Below are 23,140 nucleotides of genomic sequence, written 5' to 3' on the forward strand. Positions count from 1 at the left end.
TGTGATTGGATTTCTTGTGATTCTGTGTATTGAATTTATACATGGCATTGTTGTATGTTGCTGCTTAATGTCATTTGATTTTGAAGTAATTTTGTATTTTTAAAGAAGCAATTTTATCTTTGTGTGGTGACTATTAATCAATTTTGAGCTTAAAGGGAACAAAATATCAATTCTTTGTTTTATTTGGAGATTTTTTTTGAAGTTTAAAGAGCCTCTTGACCTTGAATTAATAAAAGTTTCATTATTGTTCTATCTTAATGGTTAATTAATTTTTTTTTGAAGTTTCATTATTGTCCTATTTTTTATGGCATTGGAGATAAATTATCATTCAGTGGTCAAAGCGAAAATGTTTTTTTTTTTTTTTACTTCAAAATAGTTTTCAACTTTAAACTTTAAACTTTAAAGAGCTTTTTGACATTGAATGAAATCTCAAATTGATGATTAATTCAAGTTTTAGACTTAAGTCCACTAAAATTATTAAATACAACAAAAGACTACTAATAGCTATTTCATAAATCAATTGAAAGTAAATGTCTTACGTTAAAAGTATAATTGCAATAATAATTGAAAATTAAATAATGTTCAACCTCCACTATTTTTCTATCCCACGTTCAATAATCAATTAACATAAAATAATCCAAAATAGAAAAATAAAAAGAAAAAAAAATCTCCCCATTCAAATAATAATCAATACTCCATTTTCCAAGATATAAAAATACTATACTATTTTTCATCATATTATTTCTTGGATGCCACCTGTAAAACAGCTAATCATAATTCAAAATCCACGTTGCCCTAATTCGACATCATTATTTCAGACCGCTTTATTTTCCCTCCAGTTCACCCCGCTGCGAAGGCTTGTACCCGGCGCTTGGTGCGGGTGTACATTCCCTTCCTCGTTTCGCAACGAAAACGGATAGACAAAAATATCCCCGTCGATATAGAGATATATATATATAGATAGATTCAGAGAAACACCTCCAGTGCGTGGTCTCTGTGTGTGAGAGATAGAGTGAGAGAGCACACACCGACCTCCGTTTCTAGAGAGAGAGAGAGAGAGGGTTATCAGTTATCACATTCTCGACGTAGCAGAGCGCCACCTCTGCGAGCGAGATATCGCGAGGAAAATTATAAAAAAAAACCCTAATTACTGAATCGCCGCGACTCAGTGCGATGGATGCCGAGTCGACTCAGCTCCAGCAGGCGCAGCTGATGGCGGTTCTGGGGCCGGACCCGGCGCCGTTCGAAACCCTAATCTCCCATTTGATGTCATCCGCCAACGAGCAGCGGTCGCAGGCCGAGTCGATCTTCAATTTGCTGAAGCAGAACGATCCGAACTCGCTCGCGCTGAAGCTCGCTCACCTGCTCTCCGCCTCCGTCCACCTCGAGTCGCGCGCCATGGCGGCCATCCTCCTGCGGAAGCAGTTGACCCGGGACGAGGCGTTCATCTGGCCGCACCTCACCGAGTCGACCCGCTCCGCCGTGAAGAACATCCTTCTCTCCGCAATCCAGAGCGAGGAATCGAAATCCATCATTAAGAAGCTCTGCGACACCGTGTCGGAGCTCGCCTCCTCGCTCATCCCGGACAACCAGTGGCCGGAGATTCTGCCGTTTATGTTCCAATGCGTGACTGCCACCTCGCCCAAGCTGCAGGAATCGGCGTTCCTGATGTTCTCCCAATTGGCTCAATTCATCGGGGAAACGCTGATTCCGTATATCACTGATTTGCACACGGTGTTCCTCAACGTGCTGAATAATTCCCCCAATCCGGATGTGAAGATTGCTGCTCTGAGCGCGGTTATCAATTTCATCCAGTGCTTGTCGAGCTCGAATGATCGGGATAGGTTCCAGGATTTGCTTCCGGCGATGATGAGGACGTTGACTGAGGCTCTCAACTCGGGGCAGGAAGCCACCGCGCAGGAGGCTTTGGAGCTGCTGATAGAATTGGCTGGGACGGAGCCGCGGTTTCTGCGCCGGCAGATTGTCGACGTGGTGGGGTCGATGCTGCAGATAGCCGAGGCGGAGAGCTTGGAGGAAGGGACGCGGCATTTGGCCATTGAATTCGTGATTACGCTCGCGGAAGCACGGGAGAGAGCGCCTGGTATGATGCGGAAGCTGCCCCAATTCATTAGCAGGCTGTTTGCTATCTTGATGAAGATGCTTACAGACGTGGAGGATGATCCGGCGTGGCACAGTGCAGAGACTAAGGATGAGGATGCCGGCGAGACAAGTAATTACAGCGTTGGGCAGGAGTGTTTGGATAGGCTTGCAATCTCTCTTGGTGGGAATACTATTGTTCCCGTGGCGTCTGATCAGTTGCCGGCTTATCTATCTGCTCCTGAGTGGCAGAAGCATCATGCGGCCCTCATTGCGCTTGCGCAGATTGCTGAGGGTTGTTCCAAGGTATAAATTTGATGAGCATTTCATATTTGTGTGGGTGAATTTTGTTGCATCATTCGAACTCACTGATGTTTGACTTATGTTCAACTTACAACACATGTTAATTGGTAGCGTAGCTTTTGGTGATAATTGTTGGCTTGGAAAGTTGTTTTTTCTTGATTTTGTACCATTCAAGTGTTCTTAGGCTAATTTGGCATTTGACTAGTAGCTATTATGCTTGAACAGGCAAAGGCTGCTATACTTAATGTAGTGTAGAGTTGATCTTATAACAGTTTAGGCTATTATTTTTTAATTCACGTTTTTTCTAGCATCACGAATTCTGGTAGGAAAGCAGAGCATAGTCATCCTTTTGTTTTGCATTTTTAGTGGGACTCGATCTGGTTGCATGGCAATTGTTCCTCACCTTTGCCTTTTTATTTGTCAAGTAACATAATTTACTTGATACAGTTAGGAAAGATTGCCATATATGTTAATCACTGGTTTGACAAGGGCTGTGATTTTGTTGGCCTAGTTTTGTAGTAACATTTTTGGTTGACGGATTTCAATTTGTAATCTATTTCTATAGGTAATGATTAAGAATTTGGAGCAAGTAGTAAACATGGTCTTGATTTCTTTTCAACATCCTCATCCTCGTGTGAGGTGGGCCGCCATAAATGCAATTGGCCAGCTGTCAACTGATTTGGGTCCAGACTTGCAAGTTCAGTACCATCAACGAGTGCTGCCAGCACTAGCTGCATCCATGGACGATTTCCAAAATCCTCGAGTACAGGCACATGCAGCCTCAGCTGTTCTCAACTTCAGTGAAAACTGCACTCCAGAAATTTTGACACCTTACCTGGATGGGATAGTGCACAAGCTGCTCGTATTGCTGCAGGTGCAATTAATTGTCAACAAAATATATCTAAACAAATTACACGATTTTTTTTGGCTGTCGGAGTGCATATGATATTATCTTAACCATTTATGTTCTATAAATTGCAGAATTCCAAACAAATGGTGCAGGAGGGTGCCTTAACTGCATTGGCTTCAGTTGCAGATTCGTCTCAGGTATGCCAATGTTGTATTGGTTCAGTAAGTTAGTAATGGTTGCTCAAATGCTTAATCACTGGATGTTTTTGCAGGAACTGTTCAAGAAATATTATGAAGCGGTCATGCCTTACCTGAAAACTATATTGATCAATGCAACAGACAAGTCTAACCGCATGCTTCGTGCCAAAGCAATGGAGTGCATCAGTTTGGTTGGGATGGCTGTTGGAAAGGATATATTCAAGGAGGATGCTAAGAAGGTGAAGAACCAGTGACTTAGTTCTGGCATTTTTTATTTCTTGGGTGCTGCTTTACTGCTTGTCTTTCTTCCCATGTAGTATAATTTATACAATTGATCATGTCATGCTTCGTATTGTTTTATAATAACTTGGCAACTTAGTTGCCACTTTCCTATTAACACCTCTATGTTTTCCAATTCAAGGTCATGGATGTGCTTATGTCATTGCAAGGATCACAAATGGAGACAGATGATCCCACTACTAGTTACATGTTACAAGTATGCTATGTTGCCTGAATGCTGAAGAGCTTGAATGTCTTTATATGCTTCTGTATATTTACTGTAACTATTACCTTCTTTTCTGCTGTAGGCATGGGCCAGACTTTGCAAGTGCTTGGGACAGGACTTCTTACCTTACATGAGCGTAGTCATGCCTCCTTTGCTTCAATCTGCCCAGCTAAAGCCTGATGTGACCATCACATCTGCTGATTCCGACGATGAAATTGATGATTCTGATGATGAAAGGTTTCCTTCATTCATATATTTCCTTGTTTCTGACCATTCTGTGTTTATCCTTCAAATTTTTACTTTATATGGATATTTAGTGACACTTTAAGTGACCATTCTGTTTTGCTGTTTCTTGCTTACTGTATACTCATGAATTAACAGTCTATACTTATCCTGCTTAATTTTGTCCTTTTTTCTTAGCTCCAATTCTTAATTCAACTCTTTGCTATATTCCAGCATGGAAACCATCACCCTCGGTGATAAAAGAATAGGAATTAAAACCAGTGTCCTCGAAGAGAAGGCCACTGCTTGTAATATGCTGTGTTGCTATGCTGATGAGTTAAAGGAAGGTTTCTACCCATGGATTGATCAGGTTGGTGAATGTACATTGGTTTTTGCTTTGTATATGGTAGTTGGAACTGTTTTGGATTGTCACAATCGGTCATAAATGGTATAGGTTGCGCCAATTTTGGTTCCCCTTTTGAAATTTTATTTCCACGAAGAAGTCAGGAAAGCTGCTGTTTCAGGTAATATAGGCTTGCTTAAGTTTTTGCTTCTAGTTGTATACAAATGCTGTACATATTAAAGAGTGTTGGCTGTTGATTTCTAGCAATGCCGGAGCTATTGCGATCTGCAAAATTGGCTGTGGAGAAAGGAATCGCTCAGGGCCGTAATGGGCAATATGTTAAGCAGTTGGCTGACTACATAATTCCTGCCTTAGTAGAAGCTCTACATAAGGTGCTGACTATCCTTCTTTTGTGAGGAAACTAGTTTTGATTCTAATGCTTAATATGTGTGTTGTTACATAAGCTATTTTGTATGTTGCAGGAGCCTGATACAGAGATATGTGCAAATATGTTGGATGCTCTGAATGAATGTGTCCAGGTTGGTACATATAACCAATACTAAATATATTGTTGAAATTGCAACTGAACATAAATAGTTATTGGGCCATCTCCTTCTCAGGACTAACTAGTTGGTTCATATTTGTTGTTGGCCTGTTTCTGTCCCTTCTTCTTGTATGCTTGCTAAAAGCTCTAATAGATGCAAGACAAAGACTAATCCCTCTTCTTGAAAATTCTCTGTTTGATTCGCAATTACAAAGGACACGGGGAATTTAGTGTAGCTAGGCTTTGCTAGAGAGTTCTTAAATAGTTACTATCTTTTCGTTTTGCTTATTTACTTCACTATATGTATCTTTCATCAGATGTAACAGTAGATTTTCCACTTAAGCAACTTGATGTTATGTTTAAATTGCCTGCTAGATTTCTGCTTTGGCACATTTAGTGAGAAGCCTCAGTGCAGTTTGGTGCTCTGATTTAGATGAGATATTTGGAAGCCTTTTCACTCCTTATCTACGAGAGCTTTCTATCCTAATTGTTTTACCCATGTTCCGAAATTTCATTTAGTTATCTATTTCTAGTATACTACCAGAAAAATTAACCATCATTATATCTTCTTTCCTCTCAGATCGCTGGACTGCTTTTAGACGAGGGTCAGGTTAGAAGCATCGTTGAAGAGATAAAACAGGTGCTTACAGCTAGCTCAAGTAGAAAAAGAGAGAGATCTGAGAGAGCCAAGGCTGAAGATTTTGATGCGGAGGAAGGAGAATTGCTAAAAGAGGAAAACGAGCAAGAAGAAGAAGTGTTTGACCAAGTTAGTCATTTTCTGTGCTCCTCTGATATTATGGCCTATATCATAGTTGTTTCCTAGTTGTTAAAATTTTTGCCAAAACTCATAACTGAGAGTTGACAAGTTTGTTTGGTGGTTCAGGTTGGAGAAATCTTGGGAACCATGATTAAAACATTTAAGGGCTCCTTCTTGCCTTTCTTTGAAGAATTGTCATCATATCTGATGCCGATGTGGGTATGTCTCGTTCCTCACTTGTGTCACCATTGCCTCTTTTCTATGTTTATGGCTTACTTTTGTGAATAGGATCTTAAGTTACTGAGGAAGATGATTTAACAATACCAGAAGTTTGTCCACATCTTCGTTTTGTGTGTGTGTTTCTTTTTGTCTAAGTTTGTCTTCCCCCCTTTCCTGGCAGGGTAAGGATAAGACAGCTGAAGAGAGAAGAATTGCTATTTGCATTTTTGATGATGTGGCTGAACAGTGCCGTGAAGAAGCTCTCAAGTATGTATGGATGCCATAGATTTTGGATTTGGTTGAAGTTATGTAATTTCTTATGTATTTCTTTTTATTTGAATCAGGTATTATGATACATATCTTCCTTTCCTCTTAGAAGCATGCAATGATGAAAACGCAGATGTTCGCCAGGTTTGCTTACATCTTAAATAGTCTATCCTATTTTCACCCAACTTCAGTTATGTTAGGTGTGCATCTCTGATTTGCCTCGTTGATATTCTCAGGCTGCTGTATATGGGCTCGGCGTGTGTGCTGAGTTTGGTGGTTCTGTGTTCAAACCGCTTGTTGGAGGTAAGATGTGCTTGCACAAATGCTTGTGTGATAGACATTTTCTTCTTGATATACTATTCTGACTTTGACTATTACTTGTGCAGAGGCTCTTTCAAGGCTCAATGTTGTTATCAGGCATCCCAATGCTTCGCAGCCGGAAAATGTGATGGCATATGATAATGCTGTTTCCGCTCTTGGAAAGATATGCCAATTCCATCGTGACAGCATTGATTCAGCTCAGGTATTTGTTTCATAAATTAAAATCAAACTATTGTAAACATTATAAAGATTGGTTATGCAAGCGCCTGCTGCATGTTAGCTAAATATTAGGATAGACATTACTGAACCAGTAACATGTATTTTCCTGTGAATACTAGATATCAGCAACTTGTAAGTTGTAAGTTATATCATAGCACAAAGTGGCACTTGAGAATCTTCCCTTGCAAATCTAGACGTCTCAGCCTCAAATGGTTTATTATAGAAATGATATGATTGTTTGCAATCTGCACCCAATGTTTCTATGAAAAAATAAAACCCATAATCAAACTATGTTCTTAGAGGAAGAAGTCTGCCGAAACTGGTATTTTATAGCTCTAAGTGCTTTTGTGTCTGCTCAGATGGTCCAGCTATGTGTAGTTTTCTGGATATTTACTAAAAAGGCTTACTTCTAATGGTTGGTTATATTATAGGTAATTCCTGCCTGGCTGAATTGCTTGCCAATTAAAGGTGATCTTATTGAAGCAAAAGTTGTTCACGACCAGCTTTGTTCAATGGTTGAGAGGTGGGCACTTTACTTCATTTCCGCCTCCTTTTTTTTTTGTGTCATATCTTCATTTCTGTTTACACATTTGACAATCTTGTCTCGCTGTGACAGGTCTGATACGGATGTTTTGGGCCCCAACAACCAGTATCTTCCTAAAATTGTTTCCGTATTTGCTGAGGTTAGTTTCCTATTATCGGGCCGTGTCATCTAATACTTTTTTATGCTCATAACTCAGCTAGTCGTATTTGTTGTAGACTTTGTTTTTTCAGTATTGAGACGTTCTTTCCATTGCAGGTTATCTGTGCAGGCAAAGATCTTGCCACAGAGCAAACAGCTAATCGAATGATTAATTTGTTGAGACAACTACAGCATACACTGCCTCCATCGACCCTTGCCTCAACATGGTCTTCCTTACAGCCTCAGCAACAGCTTGCACTGCAGTCGATTCTGCCATCATAGTGGCTGACAATGACAAATGGTCGTATTTATCTCATTCGTATATTGTTCCTCAATTCTTTCAGATGAGAGAAGTCGCAGCGTTCATCTGCAAATGGTTTGTGCATCAACCTGATTTTGGTTGTTTGGCTGAGCTTGGATGCGTTTTGCTAGCGTCTTGTATAATGTGTATAAAGCAGTTGTCGATCGCCCTCAAAAAGAGCGAAAAGAAAAATGAGTTTCGTCGTCTTTCTTCTTTCTGGGGGAATGATGGGGTTTCCCCAGACCAAAGCGGTCCGTTGTGGTTCGTGAGATTTTTGTTTGGTTCGATTGTTCAATTGGGGTTTTGTCGGATAGGGCGAAATCTGTCGCAGTTTTGGTCTCATCATGTTGTTTTTAAGACATATCGTTTTAGTCCAATGATTTGGATCATACATGGTTTATTTGCTTTGTTATATTCTTTTATCAAAAAATGTCTGAAATCAGATTTGCGATTGAAGTACTTTGTGTTTTAGTCTTGTATTTTATTATCATCTTTAGGATTTTCCCTCTCGCGCATTGCTTTCTCCGTTCCATTGATAATGACTCATTTTTTTTCCCCTTCGTTCCATCGATAATGACTTATTTTAATGGGACGGAGGGAAAATAAGATTGTTTGGCGGGTTGAGAGCTAATTAGACAAGTTCTGTACCCAGATTTAAGCCCATATTTGTACTTTTGTTTGTATTTTAAGTGTTTGGATTTTAACTATGATATGTCCGAAGGATTCTGACTTGCCAAATATTAAGATTAAATTGATTCGAGATTATTCGGAACAAAATTTTGTTAAAGGGGGATGATAAAGGCTCATAAGGCAAGATTAATTTAATGTGGTATTATCCCGAGAGTAAGTACTGAGTTTGAGTTCGAGTTCGAGCCACCACCAATATTTCACTTATTTGACAGTTCATCCAACATTGTCGAAACCTTCCTATGACTAATACTAAACTGTTCCTACAATTAGTGGCATTCACTAAATAAGCCTTAATCTTATCTACACACAGCCTAGAACGTGTTAAGCAATATGCATTAACAAGATAATCTCCATCATGCTTAGGACTAATGACAAAATCTCTTCATTGAAAAATCAGGCAACTAATCACACAAGACAACTAAATGGGACAAGCCCACACCTTCTATAAGACAACATTCCTCTCTTCTCCCCTACCATCTCAAGACATGGCACCAGCTATGGATCTCCAATTCCACGGCACGACCGGCCATGGAACGTCCAGGTCACGGGGTCGTCACTCCACCAGAAGCAAGTTCGTGGGCGTGAGGCAGAGGCCCTCGGGCAAATGGGTTGCGGAGATCAAGAACACGACTCAAAAGATCAGGATGTGGCTAGGCACGTTCGACACTGCTGAAGAGGCTGCTCGTGCTTATGATGAGGCGGCCTGCCTCCTCCGTGGCTCAAACGCGAGGACCAACTTCTTCAACAGCATCCCCTGCAAACCCGCGCTCTCCTTGAAGATAAGAAACCTTTTCAATGAGAAGAGAGGCCTAAACAAAGCCTCCCCCTCTTCTCCTAATCAAGAAACAAACATTGTTTCTCCTAGTCTTTCCCAAACTAGTGGTACTAATCCCACTTCTTGTAGTAACAACAACAACATTAGTGTCTTAAATCCAGCATACTTGGAGGATGCCATCAAGCCACATTCGAGCTGCTTCGTGGGAGGATACGAGGCGCCTCCCATGCCTCGTTGCAGCTACTTGGATCAAGTTTCTGCATATGTGATGGATCATAATAAGAGCATTCATCAACAAGAAGGTTTCTATGTCCAAAAGGGAGATGGCCAAGTGATGAATGAGGCACACTTTTCTGATTTTGAGCTCATGAATGAGTGCAATGATCCTTCTTGGGATTTTCCTACTTTGTGCCAAATGTTCTGTCAAAGTTGAATCTTTGAAGAACTCCTTTTAGATCAATAGTTTAGTTCCTTCTTGGAAAGTTGCCAGAGTTTATCTTGTTTGAATTAGATGAGCTATTCTGCTGTTGTTTCATGTGGTTAGCTGATTGTGTGTATGTTTATCAAGTTACACTCCACATTTACCTCAAACCATATGCTAACGTTTAACGATATTTAAACGAGTCGAGTTCAATCTTCGAATTGAGACTAGAGTTCGGCTCGTTTATTAGCAAACACCAAAGCTTCATATTCCCATTTTATATACTTGCAATAACTTATTTGGCCCCCTAAGAATTGGTTATGTAGTCAAGTTTTTTTTTTTTTTTTTTTTTTTAAGTTGAATATAGATGAGATAGAACACTAGTTGCAACATAAAAACAAGGCTGCCTAAGCAAGAGAAGCATACATACATCCTTCTTCTTGAAGTAATTCATTTTGTATTTCCTATTCATGTCTATAATGTGACGTTTTCATGTGGACTAGAAAACACAAACAATAGTACTAAAAAGGGAAACAAGGTGTCAAAATTGTCTTGTTTCACTGATTGCGGACAATATCTTCTTCTTTTAGCCTTTTTGTAGGCATGGATTTTTTTTGTTAGATTTTTTTGTTATGATACATGTTTTAATACCAAATATTAATTGTTTTAATACCAAATATTTGATTTATGATATGTTTTAATATTTGATGCACGCCACGTGTATTGTAGGACATCATAATTATACATGTAACTTGCATTGGAGTAAAATACAATATATGATGTGAAAATACGGCGGATAAACAAAATCGTTATAAATGAAAACAAGGTGACAGATTGTCTTGTTTCGCCGATTGTGGATAATATATTATTCTTTTATCCTTTTTGTAGGCATGGGTTTTCTGTTATGCTACGTGTTTTAATATTCGATGCACGCCACGTGTATTAAATGACGTTATAATTATACATATAATGCCTGTTGGTGGAGTGTACATGATATGGAAATACGGCGGATAAACGATACTGTTATAAAGGAAAATAAAGTGACAAATTGTCTTGTTTCACTTATTATGGACAATATCTTCTTCTTTTACCGCTTTTGTAGGTATGGGATTTTTGTTATGCTAGCTACGTGTCTTAATATTCTATGCACGTCACGTGTATTGAATAACATTATAATTATACACATGATGTGTGCTGGTGGAGTGAAACACGGTATATGATAAAAATACGGTGGAAAAACAAACCCGTTATTTAAGTGTCTTAATATTCAATGCACGTTATGTGTATTAAACAACATCATGATTATACACATAATGTGTATTGGTGGCATGAAAACACGATATATGATATGAAAATACATCAAACACACAAAGTCCTCGTAAAACTTAGAATTAGGGTGTTGATTCTAGTTAGTCGAGTGTGAACCCTAATTCTAATTTCGAAAACCCTATATTCTAGTTATATATGATGTGTTTAAAACAATGGAAAAACTAATACAAGAAACAAATATATATATGTGTAATAAATATAGAATAACATCAACAACCAATTCTAATTAAAACTCGATTCTTTACTAATAATTGATCAACAAAACCTCATTTGAGCTGTTAAACACATAATAGAACCTACATTTTTTTTTTCTTTTTCCTTTTATCAAATGTTTAGTATTTCCTATATAGTTGGAAAAATATATAATGTGAGAAAGAATGAAAAATGAGAGAGAGAGAGAGAGAGAGAGTGGAATTACACGAAAGAAAAGCACAAAGAAGGGCATGTAATGGGAGTGTAGCCACGTCATCTCCATAGCTTTCCCTTTCTACAATAAAAAGACCAAATATTTGAATCAAATTCTCTTAATACAATAGCAGCTACTAACCTCAAACAACTTCCTTCACTTCTCACTGCTTCCTGTTTCTGTACAAATTGTTCACTTCTTTTCTACCAAGAAAAAAACAGATATTATTTCTACTCCTATTTGCTTTTCTTTTTACCTTTTCTGCTCACTCCCCTTCATTCACTTCAGGTATAGTTTAATTCATTGCTTAATTAATTTCGGAAAGTGAGGAAAGATGTAGCCCCAGTTCATTAATTGCCAAGATTTTGCTCAATTTTGCGTTTTAATTCAGAATTTCTGCTTGATTGTTGTCTGCTGCGCTGCTTGCATTAAATAGGGTTTGTGGTTCGTGCCTTTTATTGTTTTTGTGTGTGTGTGTGTGTGTGTGTTTTTCATATATATATATAACATATATAAGTCATATCTTTCTGAATCATCGTCAAATTGGCTACTTTTTGTGTTAGCCTCTATCGGTTTCTATGTTTTATGTTGGAGTGTGGGAAGTTCTTTGTTTGAATAATTTGATTCTCAAGCCATGAACCCTTTCCTTTTTGTGACTGGAAAAATGTAAAAATTATTGGAAGGTAAATAATAAAAATCAAGTCTTGTATGAATTGGGGTTGTGTGATTAGTTAAAAGTCGAGTTGCTTCTGTTGCTTCCAAATTTGTAATCTTTCTGGTCAAATTCCGAAACCGACAAACCAAAAATAGAAAAGAAAAAGGAGAAGTAGAAGCAGAATAAAGAAAGCTTTTTTTTTTCATTTATATTATTTTCTGAACCTAGAATAGTAGTAGGAATGTTCGAATTTTCCTTTTTCATTCTTCTTTTGTGGCAGTGGTTCAATTAATAAGCAACAATGGCAAACTTGATGGAGCACTGTATTTCAAGTAATGATTACTGTTCTACCTTTTCTGATGCTTAAAGCAGTTCTTGTTTGAGTTTCATGACTTATATCTGTCTCCGTTTCTCTGTGCTTCTTTTGCCAAATATGGCGACTTCCGATGCCTAAAGATTTGGGAGTGTCGTGTCGTGGAAAGATTGTCTTTTTACTCGTTCTCTGATTGCGTTCAAGGTCGCTATCTGGAAAAATGTCCGGTGGGGAGGGCAGAAAACTATCGAATCAAGATGTACAGCTGGTGAGCTTTTGAAACTGAATTGCTTTGAACGATTGGTTCACGTATTCTACAAGAAAGAAAGTAATAAGGAAACGTTTTCGTTAATGCTGTGATGCTGTCTGTTATGTAGTTTTAGCAATTCGATTCAGTTTTGACATCGATGAGACCTCCAGATTAATTGATAAATTGACACTCGGTATACGTGATTTTACACAGAGAGAAAATAGTGATCACTAGTGGATTTATCTGATGGATTGTATTTTTCTCATATGTTTCCGTCGCAGGTGCAAAATCGTATTGAACAGTGTCTTCAGCATTACATGAATAAAAAGGAAGTCATTAACGCTCTCATCGTTCAGGGCAACATTGAGCCTTGTATTACTGAATTAGGTATAATTATCTGGTTCTATCTCATATATGCGGTAAATCTTGTAGCGCCTATCTGTGTATTTTATAAGTCTAAGTTTATTAGTTATACCATTGTTTTCCAACCATGATTACTTGAGAGAGTTACCTCAATATGTGTATACATCCATCTGAATGAATTTTCATGCTTCTATTTGTTACTTCCTATCTAGCTAGTTGCCTGCTCATGCTGAAATTTGGAGGCAATCGGGAGTTCAAAAGTGCATATCTTCTTTATCTGTTTTTATAGTGGAAAGGTTTAGAGAATAAAATTCTAGGGAGAGGATTGCGGAACGGTTTACAATGAAGAGATTTTCTATGAAGTTCGGTTTTCAGTTTTCGACGTACATTCTTCTGGTTTACCATGTCTAGATACATTCTATAATCTAAGCGAGTGAGTCGACTCATCATTAGAGGGAGAAATAGAACATTCTCCTGAACATCCTGGAGAATAGAAAGCAAGGTTCGAGTTTCTTTTCAACTCGCATGTGTTTTTTGATGAAATTTTCGTGATGCAACTGATAAACCATGGCTTCAGAATATGACGTTGCTTTTGATTTTTGTTCCCGTTTCAGATTAAGCTATAAAGAGATCGATGATTGCTTTTAAACCCTCCGAACATGGATAGTTCATTTAAGTTGTACTTTAAATTACTATGACTGTTATAAATGGTTGGAATTTGAAAAGAGAAGGAAGTTTCCGACACCCCTTGCCTCGTCTGCGTTGTGATTTTGATTTAAAACCTTTTTGGATTCTCAGTTGGAAAGATGCATCAGTTATTAGTTAGTGTGTTGTTATCCCTCCTCATTGTAGAAGTGACTAGTTGGGGCTAGGAAACTTATATTGGTCTATCGTTGTTGTATCAAGCATGTTGAATTAAATGCTCATTGCTCAAAGTGCTGCCAAATACCCCCTTTGGCCATCAATTTTTGCATGTGCTCGAGTGTATACGCATGTTCCTCTAGTAAATGCTGCTTGTTTCCAGTTTGGCAGAGGCTTGAAGAAGAAAATCAAGAATTTTTCAAGGCTTATTATCTCAAGTTGTTGGTGAAGGAACAAATAATGGAATTCAACCGGTTGCTTTCGGAACAGGTGGAGCTGATGCGTCGAACCGGTTTAAATGGGATTACTCCTTACCTTCCATCTAATGGATCACATGTTTCACCAAGTAAGACAGCTCTTACGTGTAATATTTTGTTGCGTGCAACTACTTTTGCTATAGTATTTTCACTTACTTTTCAAATTATATAACACTCTGTATAAATTTACTGGACTTTGATGCTGCTGCCGCCGTCTCCTATTCCGAAGAAGTTTAATTTTTTATCTTGCAGCACAGCATATCTCGACCACCTGTCCACAAAATAATTCCCGACCCGTGAAAGCGGAGAACATGCAGCAGGCAAATATGTTTAATAATTGTGGATCGGCAATGCAGTCATGCTTGCAAGGAACTATTAACGGGCCTGTTCATAATAGAAAGATCGATGTTTCTCCAAACTTGCTGGTAGCTGGAAACTCGGACATGGGGTTGTCTCAAATGATTAACGGGAAAAGTGTGAAGACAGAAGCTGGTTATGCTGGTAGCTCGCCTTTCGCTTTTAGTCCACCTAGCAATTATCTGGAATCACGTCCTCTGATGGGCGATGCGTCTGTGTCATCTTTCAGTAGTGTAGATTCTAACGCGCAGCATCTTAATGACACTCTCATGGACGGCGACACTTCCTCCTTTGGATTCTTGGCGCAAATTCCGCAAAGTTTCCCTGAGTTGGCAGCTGATTTCACCACCAGTTCTGGTCTGATCTCTCTCTCTCTCTCTCTCTCTCTCTCTCTCTCTCTCTCTCCACACACACACACAAACATCAAAATCTACTTGTGTTTTTACAAGCTAAAATGGGAGTAGTGCTGGTTTTCATGTGACATCAAATGAATTTATTTCATGACTTCAAAAAAAAAAGAATTTATTTCATAATGAGATTCTATTCCCTCGTATATGCTATATATAATCGTAAGCTTATACTTCATACATCTGTATCAGATTTACTGGAGAGTTACTGTGGGCCTTCCTTCCTACCAGCAGATGCCAACAACTTTGTGAACCCCCACGGTGGGCGCATCACTCAACTTTCGAGTTCCTCATCCTTTTATCACTGATATACATACGTAACTGATCTACTCTCGTCTCCAGGGGATGTCGAGAATTTGGACCCTGATTCCGAAAGTCTGAGATTTCACTGCTTTGGTGGTGACTGACTGGATATCCCAAGGGTAATCTTTCTCCTCGTCCCAATCTCGTATTATTTCTCCCTTTCCAACTTTTATGACTAGCTTATCGGCTTTGAAACTACTTTTTAGTCTTTTGTCTATCTATAAGAGGAGATTATATGAAAAATGCAACCGATTCTTTCGTTTCTTTGGGAGTTTCTGATTCAATACCGATATTTTAGCAACAAATCCAATAAATCTAAGTGTAGTGAATTTGCTGCCTATGTGAAGTAATTAAATCATGATCAAATTTGTTTGTGATGCCTCATAGTTTTTGTGTGATTGAATGCTGAATTCTCGGACAACGCCTTCTCCATTGCCTGCCTGTTCTACTTACTGAGCTTCTCGTCGTTCTGTAATGTCGTCGCGCTGCAGGTTCTTGTACATCTGGCTGATACCAACAAATTGCTTCACTTTGAATCCATCTCAACAGAAGTAGTTTGATTTTGGAGTCAGATTTAATGACTTATTTTCCATTTTGGGTGTTTTAGTTGTATGCTTTTTGTTAGGTTTCACCTACATTTATGGAAATCTTGATGTATAATGTTGCTAAAGTTGTATAAATAGGGCAGTGTTTGTGTACATTGTATTTGTTTTTTTGGGCTTAGAAGTCATGTTTCTTTTTTTGTATTAAGAAGCCTTTTCATTTTGTGCAGCTCACCTAGTATTTATTACTCTCTCCCTCTGTCCTATCATTTTAATTTAATAGTCCACATTATTTTTTCATATGTATTAAGAAAATATAATTAATGCTTTTTGAAAAATATAATTTCTTTATTTTGCCCTTATTTATTGTTTTACGTATTATCTTCACAAATGCTAAATGAGGTTATTTTAATAAAAGAAATTTTTAATATAATTTAATTTTAGAAAGTAGACTATATCTTAGATATTTCAAAGATAGACTATATTAAGCATTATTACATAAATTAATAAATCAGACTAGTATTATCTTCACAAATATTAAATGAAGTGATTTTAATATAATTTAATTTAGAAAGTAGACTATATCTTAGATATTTCAAAGATAGACTATATTAAGCATTATTACATAAATTAATAAATCTAGTCTGATGAGGATAGACTATCTATCTTTAAATTCTCTTATAATGTAGAATATATTTAATTCTGATTTTGTCACGATTTGAACATTATTTCGAATGTAATTTCAACAAAGATAAGCTAAAATCATACTGTCAACATGATTATAACCTAAAATTTTAAACAGAGTGATAAAATAATTTTTCAAAAACCCAAAAACAAACTACATTGATTCAAATCATTCTGCACATAGACCATATTTTGCTTACATCATGTGATGGTTCAAGAAATCCTTAAATGATAAAACATTCTGATAAAGCAAACAAAGAGAGAGATACATGAAAGGTAGCAATGCAGAAATGAAGAACTAATAGTCTTCATTCTCCTCTTCTTCATCCACACCTTCTGCACCAACCTCCTCGTAGTCTCTCTCGAGCGCGGCCAGATCTTCGCGAGCCTCGCTGAACTCGCCTTCCTCCATTCCCTCGCCAACGTACCAGTGAACAAACGCCCTCTTCGCGTACATGAGGTCAAACTTGTGGTCAATGCGCGAAAACACCTCAGCAACCGCGGTGTTGTTGCTGATCATGCACACGGCTCGTTGCACTTTAGCAAGATCGCCCCCGGGGACCACAGATGGCGGTTGGTAGTTGATTCCGCATTTGAAGCCCGTCGGGCACCTGTTATGTCCAACAATATATATAGTTCTTGTCATTGTTTCACAAATACTCGTGAGATATTCAAATCCAAGTATACGAGTTAAGTTTCTTTACCAGTCAACGAACTGAACAGTTCGTTTCGTCTTGATGGCAGCGACAGCAGCGTTGACATCCTTAGGGACAACGTCTCCGCGGTACATCAAGCAACAAGCCATGTATTTGCCATGCCTGGGATCACACTTAGCCATCATGCTCGCGGGCTCAAAGACTGCGTTTGTGATTTCAGGGACGGATAGTTGCTCGTGGTATGCCTTTGCAGCAGAGATCACGGGGGCGTATGATGAGAGCATAAAATGGATACGAGGATATGGTACGAGGTTGGTCTGGAACTCAGTGATATCAACATTGATGGCTCCATCAAAGCGTAGGGAAGTAGTTAGGGACGAGATGATCTGAGAAATCAGTCGGTTCAGATTGGTGTACGTAGGCCTCTCAATGTCCAAAGACCTTCGGCAGATATCATAAATGGCCTCGTTATCCAAGAGCACAGAAACATCGGTGTGCTCGAGAAGGGAATGAGTCGAGAGGACACTGTTGTACGGCTCGACAACTGCAGTCGATACCTGCAATTCAAGTTTCTATAAGGCATGCTACTACAGAAACTAGCAAATACATCAAGAACCCAAAATCCGAGTTTAAGCACCTGGGGTGAAGGATATATGGTAAATCCGAGCTTAGACTTCTTCCCGTAATCCACTGACAAACGTTCCAGAAGTAACGAACCCAACCCAGAACCCGTCCCACCACCTACAGCACTGAAGACCAAAAAGCCTTGCAAACCTGTGCAGTTATCAGCCAACTTCCTCACCCTATCTAAGCATAGATCAACAATCTCCTTTCCCACTGCAAAGAAATCGGAAAATAAGACTCAAATTGCAGCTGGTTTTGCAATATCCGAAGATGTAGCAAGGAAAAAACGCACTCAAGCACCATGCCAACATAAAGAAAACGCAAACGCACTGCACAACACGTTCTCACTAACATTGATTGAAATGTTTATACTAGAGAAGTTTCACAACGTAATGAGCAAAAACATAACTCGGTAAAACGCAGAATGCTTAACATAAGGGCTACTTCAACTTGAGAATAAAAGACAAGTTCTGGACCTGTGTAATGCCCTCGGGCGAAGTTATTTGCAGCATCTTCCTTCCCGGATATGAGCTGTTCGGGATGGAAGAGCTGGCGATAACCCCCCGTCCTAACTTCATCGATGACAGTAGGTTCGAGATCAACAAATATAGCCCTTGGGACATGCTTTCCTGATCCAGTCTCACTAAAGAAGGTGTTGAAGGCATCATTCCCCACAGCAAAAGTGGTGTCGCTGCAAGTTCAAGTACAAACTAATGCATTAGAATTTGCAATTCAATAAAGATATACTCCATTTATAGGAAGAGGTAAGTAAAACCATAATAATGACTTCAAACTTGCATCTTCTTCACCACTTTCACTCAACTTTTTTTAACAAATGCAAGCCTAAGCCTATCATATTTCAGATTCACTCTGCAACAAAATCATGATTCTCTTTCCACACTCTAGAGTTTATTACTTCATTACCAAGATCATGACTCCCTTGAAAAGGAACAACAGCCCTAGGCAATCAAACTACCTCAAAGATTCATTTTTTTTTCCAAAAAAGGGCAGAAACATTAGATTGCGCATATACATTATACAAATTTTTTTAAAAAAAAGAAAAAAAGAAAAGAAAAGGGGAAAATCAAATACCTAGGCATCATGCCATCGGGCTGAATGCCATGCTCGAGGCAATAGAGCTCCCAGCATGAATTTCCCACCTGAATCCCAGCTTGACCTATGTGAATGCTTATTATTTCCCTCATTTTGTTTGAAGAAATTTGACGAAAATGGCAAGTCTTTGTAAATCTAGGTCCTCGCACCAAGAAAAAAATGGGACTTTATTCTCTCTCCTCGACTTCTATTCTAAAAATATCTAAGGCTGGAAAGAGGGAAATAGTGAGAGTGGGTTAAGTAAAACAAGTGGGATTTGGGGATTGGAATCCAATGGCCCGCCATTTGCCGCCAGCCTCATCGCCGGCCCCACCGCCCTAAAATATCGTCGTTTTGTGGCTGTCTTTGCCAGCTCGCCGTCGCTCACCTCAACCGCCACCGCAATCATATTTATTTAGCCTATACGACTTCGTATTTCTTTTTTCCTTTTTCTTTTTTTGTCAAATAAAAGAAATACTAATATCAATGATGATTATAAAGATTTTCGATTCATTTAATTATTTGCTATTGAATTTATTGTTTAGGGTCCCATAAGTTGTTTTCTCTTGAATTAATGAATTAGTTTTTTCCTCTTTTTTCTTTCTCTTCTTCCATCGAAATTTTTACTATTTTTTTGTTTTTACTTTTTTATAAAGAAAATTGCATGTAAATACACAAATTTTACCAAAAATTCATATTTGACGCGAAGTTAGGATTTTACTCCCTCCGTCCCATGAAGCATGACACACTTCTTTTCGGCATGGAAATTAAGAAATTGGTATTTTGTGTGTTAAGTGTGCTAGGTGAAAAAGTGAAAATGTGAATAAAGGGTAAATTTTTTGTCATTTTTAGAAACATGTCATGTTTCGTGGGACAGACCAAAAAAAAATTGTGTCATGCTTCGTGGGACGGAGGGAGTACAATTTAATAAGTTGTCCAATTTTAACACAATTTTCATTTCCCCCAAATTAAAAAACGACGTGGCTCGCCAGCACACGCCATTCCGTTCGCCGGTGTAAAAACAAAACGACGTCGTTTTACACTATTTCTTCTTTAATTTGATTCGAATGAACCCTAATTCTAATTTTTGTTCCAATTTCAAAATGGGAACCCTAGCGTTCTCCCTGTTCCAATCTTCACTTCGACACTCTCCCGAGCAAAAAATTCAACACAGCGAAAACGAAAACATCAAAATTCTTTGAACAAATTCAGCCACCCAGAATGATACCACCAAATGATTCACTACTAATCTTACAGCCGATCTTGAATTTACCTCCGAGTATTCGCTGCCCACCATCGATTCCCGGCGGCATCGCCTCCCTCGGCCACTACCGACGTCTCTGTCTCGTCCCCTCTATCTCCCTGAACTTGCACACAATAACACATAGAGCGAGATCCCCAATTTCAAGCCACCGCCGCCGCCCTCAGTCTCTCGCTTATTCCATCGGAGGCAGTAGCAGCAGCCCCTCTCCACAGTCACCTCCGCCCTTTTGCTTGGCCGACGAACAAACTGAGATATCTTCGACACCGGTTTCTTGCTCAGCCAGCCCCGCCGGCTGCGGCGGGGGATGAGGCGGTCAGATAAGTGGGGCTTCTCCGCTCTGTGAGGATTGAGAGAGAGACAACGTGATTTGAGATGGAGAGAGTAAAAAAATAGAAAGAAGGCTGAAACATGGAGCTGAAACGACGCCGTTTTGTTACACAACAAAAAAAGGCCATCGTTTCAATGCCACGTTGGATAAGTAGTTAACACGTAATCGACACGTCAGATATTCCGATCACCGGAAATAAAAATTGTGTTAAAATTGGACAACTTATTATATTGGTATATTAAATCGTAAAATCATAACTTCACGTAAAATATGAATTTTTGGCAAAGTTTGTGTATATACATGCAATTTTCCCTTTTTTATATTGTAAGTATTTTCTAAACATCATCAAATTTGATCATGAAAAAAATAATCAATATGCATCTTAAATTTAATATAGTATAAAAATCATCAAAAATGAATAAGTTATGAAAATTTTAAAATATTTTATTTTATTTCTCTTCATTTAAAAATTTATAACTTTTTATTTATATTTGTGTATAAAAATATTTATTATGATGAATAATATAGGCATAGTGCAAATTTTCATTGTCGAATAATTTATTTAATAACTATAATTATCATTACACTTATATAAATTGAAAATTTACATTTTTTAAATTAAGTATTTTATTGAGTAATTGATGTGAATTATTATATTTTATTAAAACATATATTGTATTTGTTCATATTTTATTTTTTAAGTTTTATATTTATTTATTTATTTTAACTTATCGTTTAATTAATTTTGATGTCAGTCGTGCATCGCATAAATGAGCGTATACTAATTTATCTTAAGAGTGTGAGTGTGATTTAAAAAAAAGGTGGTTTATGATGGTTTTTATACGAAATGTGGATCGAAGAAACGGAATTTATATTTATTATTTATGTGACTTTTGGAAATTCTAGAAATTAAGAAAAATATTTATGAAGTAAATAGTGAAGCATTAAGCGGCTTGACCAGGTTGTACCATCATGTGAAGATAGAGGATTCGTCTCTTTGTTTTATTTGGCAAAATTGGGCCTTGTCCGGTAAGTGAAGTGCAATGTAAGCTTGTACCTTTTTATTTATTTATTATTAGCAATAATTTTTAATGGATTTTTAGGTACAGAAGGTTTTCTCCAAAAATTTATATTTTTACATATAACGATGCGTATATAAGGTGCTAATAAAATGTGTAGGTCATGCAATTAGAAAATAGTATAATGTGGTTGGAATGTGCAAGTGGAAAATAGAGGGGCCAATATTTATATTGTTAGTTGGTTTTATGATCATTGGATCCGAACTTCTCAATAATTACTCATTTTTTTACATGCTTTTTTTATTTTAATAAAAGTTTTTCACATGCATTTATTCGTTCAATTTACTTCACTTTTCCTACTCTACGGTTACGGTATGTTTATATTTATATTTTTGTGACGTAGTATTTATAAATTATGCATATTTAGGACGACTCTTCTTTGTGAGAGGTATTGGTTTAATTCCGTCTGCATGTGGTGATGTTTTTTCATTTTAAGTGGCGTTGTATTTCCGCATATATGCGGTGTTGTATTATTTGGTGTTGAGGTTCCACACGCATGGTGTTTTTCGCCTGTGTGCAGTGATATTTTTCCACCATTTGGATGGCTGTGAGATACAGGCAGATTACATAATTAATTATATTCAGATAACTTTTGTAATTTAAAAAAAAGAAAAAAAAACCTATGGTGGCACTTTCTCACCAAATTGAACTACTTTTATTCATAGACTTACACTTTAATTCATCCTCGATTCCTTAATCAAGTATAAGGCTTCCTACTTCTTTTTTTTTTTTTTTTTTTTTTTGAATTTCATTAAACTAATGGTACAAAAATATTTGTTTCAATTTCACTTCAACTACATAAAATAGATATAAATTTACAAATTACATTTATAGATGTGGTAGCTAAGAAACACTAACTAATTAGCAAATTCCTATGGTATTTAAATCTTGTTGATGTACGTATATGTATTTTCAATAATCCATTATTATTGCCTCAAATGGGCTCGCACTTTAAAGCCCGAATAGAATGATGTGGGCTTTTAAATATTCATATATTCGAAGCATAAAATTAAATAGTTTGGGCTTTAAATCTTATAAGAAGACCATTTTCTTGAAGCTCAGACAAATAATTTGGGCTTCAATTTTATACTAATTTATTTTACATTGGGAGCCTATTTCTCAAGTCTGATTTAATTCCCTTCCACATAGAATTAAAAGTTTCGTTTTTTTATTTTTTATTTTTTTTATGTGTTTCCAAATTCCACTCAGATAAAGCCCAGTCATTTTTTGTGTGCTGATAATAGCATCATGTGCTGGAATATTTAACTATTATTTCCATTCTTCATCTATTTTAAAGTAGTAGACGTTATTTTTTTAAATATAGTAATTTCGGCCACATATATATACTGACGCCTGACAAAATTGAATAATAATATTTTAACACAAAATTGAATAATAGTAGTAATATTTTAACACACAAAAAACCAAAATATTGAAAGAAAATCCTGAAAATGACCAAGTAAAAGTAGTTGACCTCAACTTAGCTATCCAATTCTAGACCTTCCACCTCCAAAGGGGTGGAAATGAAAATTCCAAGAGTGTAGAGGCGTCTGCGTAATTACCAAACAAATGAGGTTGATTGCTCAGCTAAGTTGGGCCTCTCGAAAGGCGCAAACATTTATTCTTTCAATATTGCTCATTTCTGTTATCGCCCCTA

At 37.5% G+C, this 23,140-nt stretch overlaps 4 protein-coding genes across 12 annotated transcripts; 3 read left to right on the forward strand and 1 right to left on the reverse strand.

The window, feature by feature from the left end:
- Positions 1-844: 844 nt before the first annotated feature.
- On the forward strand, positions 845-8,283 carry LOC130999574 (uncharacterized). The gene is made up of 19 exons (XM_057925133.1): positions 845-2,403; positions 2,966-3,274; positions 3,382-3,447; positions 3,522-3,686; positions 3,869-3,943; positions 4,035-4,189; positions 4,409-4,544; positions 4,629-4,698; positions 4,782-4,909; positions 5,000-5,056; positions 5,642-5,827; positions 5,945-6,037; positions 6,219-6,304; positions 6,382-6,448; positions 6,541-6,607; positions 6,691-6,827; positions 7,276-7,367; positions 7,461-7,527; positions 7,644-8,283. Exons 1-19 carry the CDS (start codon positions 1,174-1,176, stop codon positions 7,806-7,808), a joined length of 3,351 nt encoding a protein of 1,116 aa, XP_057781116.1. The 5' UTR covers positions 845-1,173; the 3' UTR covers positions 7,809-8,283.
- Positions 8,284-8,721: 438 nt separating this feature from the next.
- Positions 8,722-9,899, forward strand: LOC130999580 (ethylene-responsive transcription factor ERN1-like). Its single transcript, XM_057925148.1, has one exon. It carries the CDS (start codon positions 8,940-8,942, stop codon positions 9,723-9,725), a length of 786 nt encoding a protein of 261 aa, XP_057781131.1. The 5' UTR covers positions 8,722-8,939; the 3' UTR covers positions 9,726-9,899.
- A 1,523-nt stretch (positions 9,900-11,422) lies between these two features.
- On the forward strand, positions 11,423-16,004 carry LOC130999576 (uncharacterized). 9 transcript variants are annotated; one of them, XM_057925136.1, is made up of 9 exons: positions 11,423-11,736; positions 12,384-12,435; positions 12,560-12,684; positions 12,948-13,053; positions 14,054-14,236; positions 14,400-14,861; positions 15,104-15,172; positions 15,254-15,333; positions 15,706-16,004. In XM_057925136.1, exons 3-8 carry the CDS (start codon positions 12,637-12,639, stop codon positions 15,316-15,318), a joined length of 933 nt encoding a protein of 310 aa, XP_057781119.1. In that variant the 5' UTR covers positions 11,423-11,736; positions 12,384-12,435; positions 12,560-12,636; the 3' UTR covers positions 15,319-15,333; positions 15,706-16,004. The 9 variants fall into 9 exon arrangements, with proteins under 9 accessions (XP_057781119.1, XP_057781118.1, XP_057781121.1 ...); XM_057925139.1 differs by having other exon boundaries at positions 11,448-11,736; positions 15,602-16,004; XM_057925143.1 differs by having other exon boundaries at positions 11,726-11,885.
- Positions 16,005-16,571: 567 nt separating this feature from the next.
- On the reverse strand, positions 16,572-19,299 carry LOC130999575 (tubulin alpha-5 chain-like). Its single transcript, XM_057925134.1, has 5 exons — positions 18,813-19,299; positions 18,197-18,411; positions 17,734-17,933; positions 17,145-17,653; positions 16,572-17,051 (listed from the first exon to the last, which is right to left on the reverse strand). The coding sequence occupies exons 1-5, from the start codon at positions 18,923-18,925 to the stop codon at positions 16,739-16,741; spliced, it is 1,350 nt and encodes a 449-aa protein (XP_057781117.1). The 5' UTR covers positions 18,926-19,299; the 3' UTR covers positions 16,572-16,738.
- Between the last annotated feature and the right edge of the window lie 3,841 nt (positions 19,300-23,140).

The sequence above is a fragment of the Salvia miltiorrhiza genome, chromosome 8 (assembly GCF_028751815.1).
Source record: "Salvia miltiorrhiza cultivar Shanhuang (shh) chromosome 8, IMPLAD_Smil_shh, whole genome shotgun sequence".
In the NCBI taxonomy this organism is placed as follows: domain Eukaryota; kingdom Viridiplantae; phylum Streptophyta; class Magnoliopsida; order Lamiales; family Lamiaceae; genus Salvia; species Salvia miltiorrhiza.

Excerpts from the sequence above, each read along its gene's own strand:
- LOC130999574 (XM_057925133.1), top strand. The coding sequence starts at position 1,174 with ATGGATGCCGAGTCGACTCAGCTCCAGCAGGCGCAGCTGATGGCGGTT. Across the intron at positions 5,828-5,944 it reads AAGAAGAAGTGTTTGACCAA|GTTGGAGAAATCTTGGGAAC; the intron begins GTTAGTCATTTT and ends TTGGTGGTTCAG. Across the intron at positions 6,828-7,275 it reads ACAGCATTGATTCAGCTCAG|GTAATTCCTGCCTGGCTGAA; the intron begins GTATTTGTTTCA and ends GTTATATTATAG.
- LOC130999580 (XM_057925148.1), top strand. The coding sequence starts at position 8,940 with ATGGGACAAGCCCACACCTTCTATAAGACAACATTCCTCTCTTCTCCC.
- LOC130999576 (XM_057925136.1), top strand. The coding sequence starts at position 12,637 with ATGTCCGGTGGGGAGGGCAGAAAACTATCGAATCAAGATGTACAGCTG. Across the intron at positions 12,685-12,947 it reads CGAATCAAGATGTACAGCTG|GTGCAAAATCGTATTGAACA; the intron begins GTGAGCTTTTGA and ends TTTCCGTCGCAG. Across the intron at positions 14,862-15,103 it reads TGATTTCACCACCAGTTCTG|ATTTACTGGAGAGTTACTGT; the intron begins GTCTGATCTCTC and ends CATCTGTATCAG.
- LOC130999575 (XM_057925134.1), bottom strand. The coding sequence starts at position 18,925 with ATGAGGGAAATAATAAGCATTCACATAGGTCAAGCTGGGATTCAGGTG. Across the intron at positions 18,412-18,812 it reads CCCGATGGCATGATGCCTAG|CGACACCACTTTTGCTGTGG; the intron begins GTATTTGATTTT and ends TTGAACTTGCAG. Across the intron at positions 17,934-18,196 it reads CGCCCGAGGGCATTACACAG|TGGGAAAGGAGATTGTTGAT; the intron begins GTCCAGAACTTG and ends ATTTCTTTGCAG.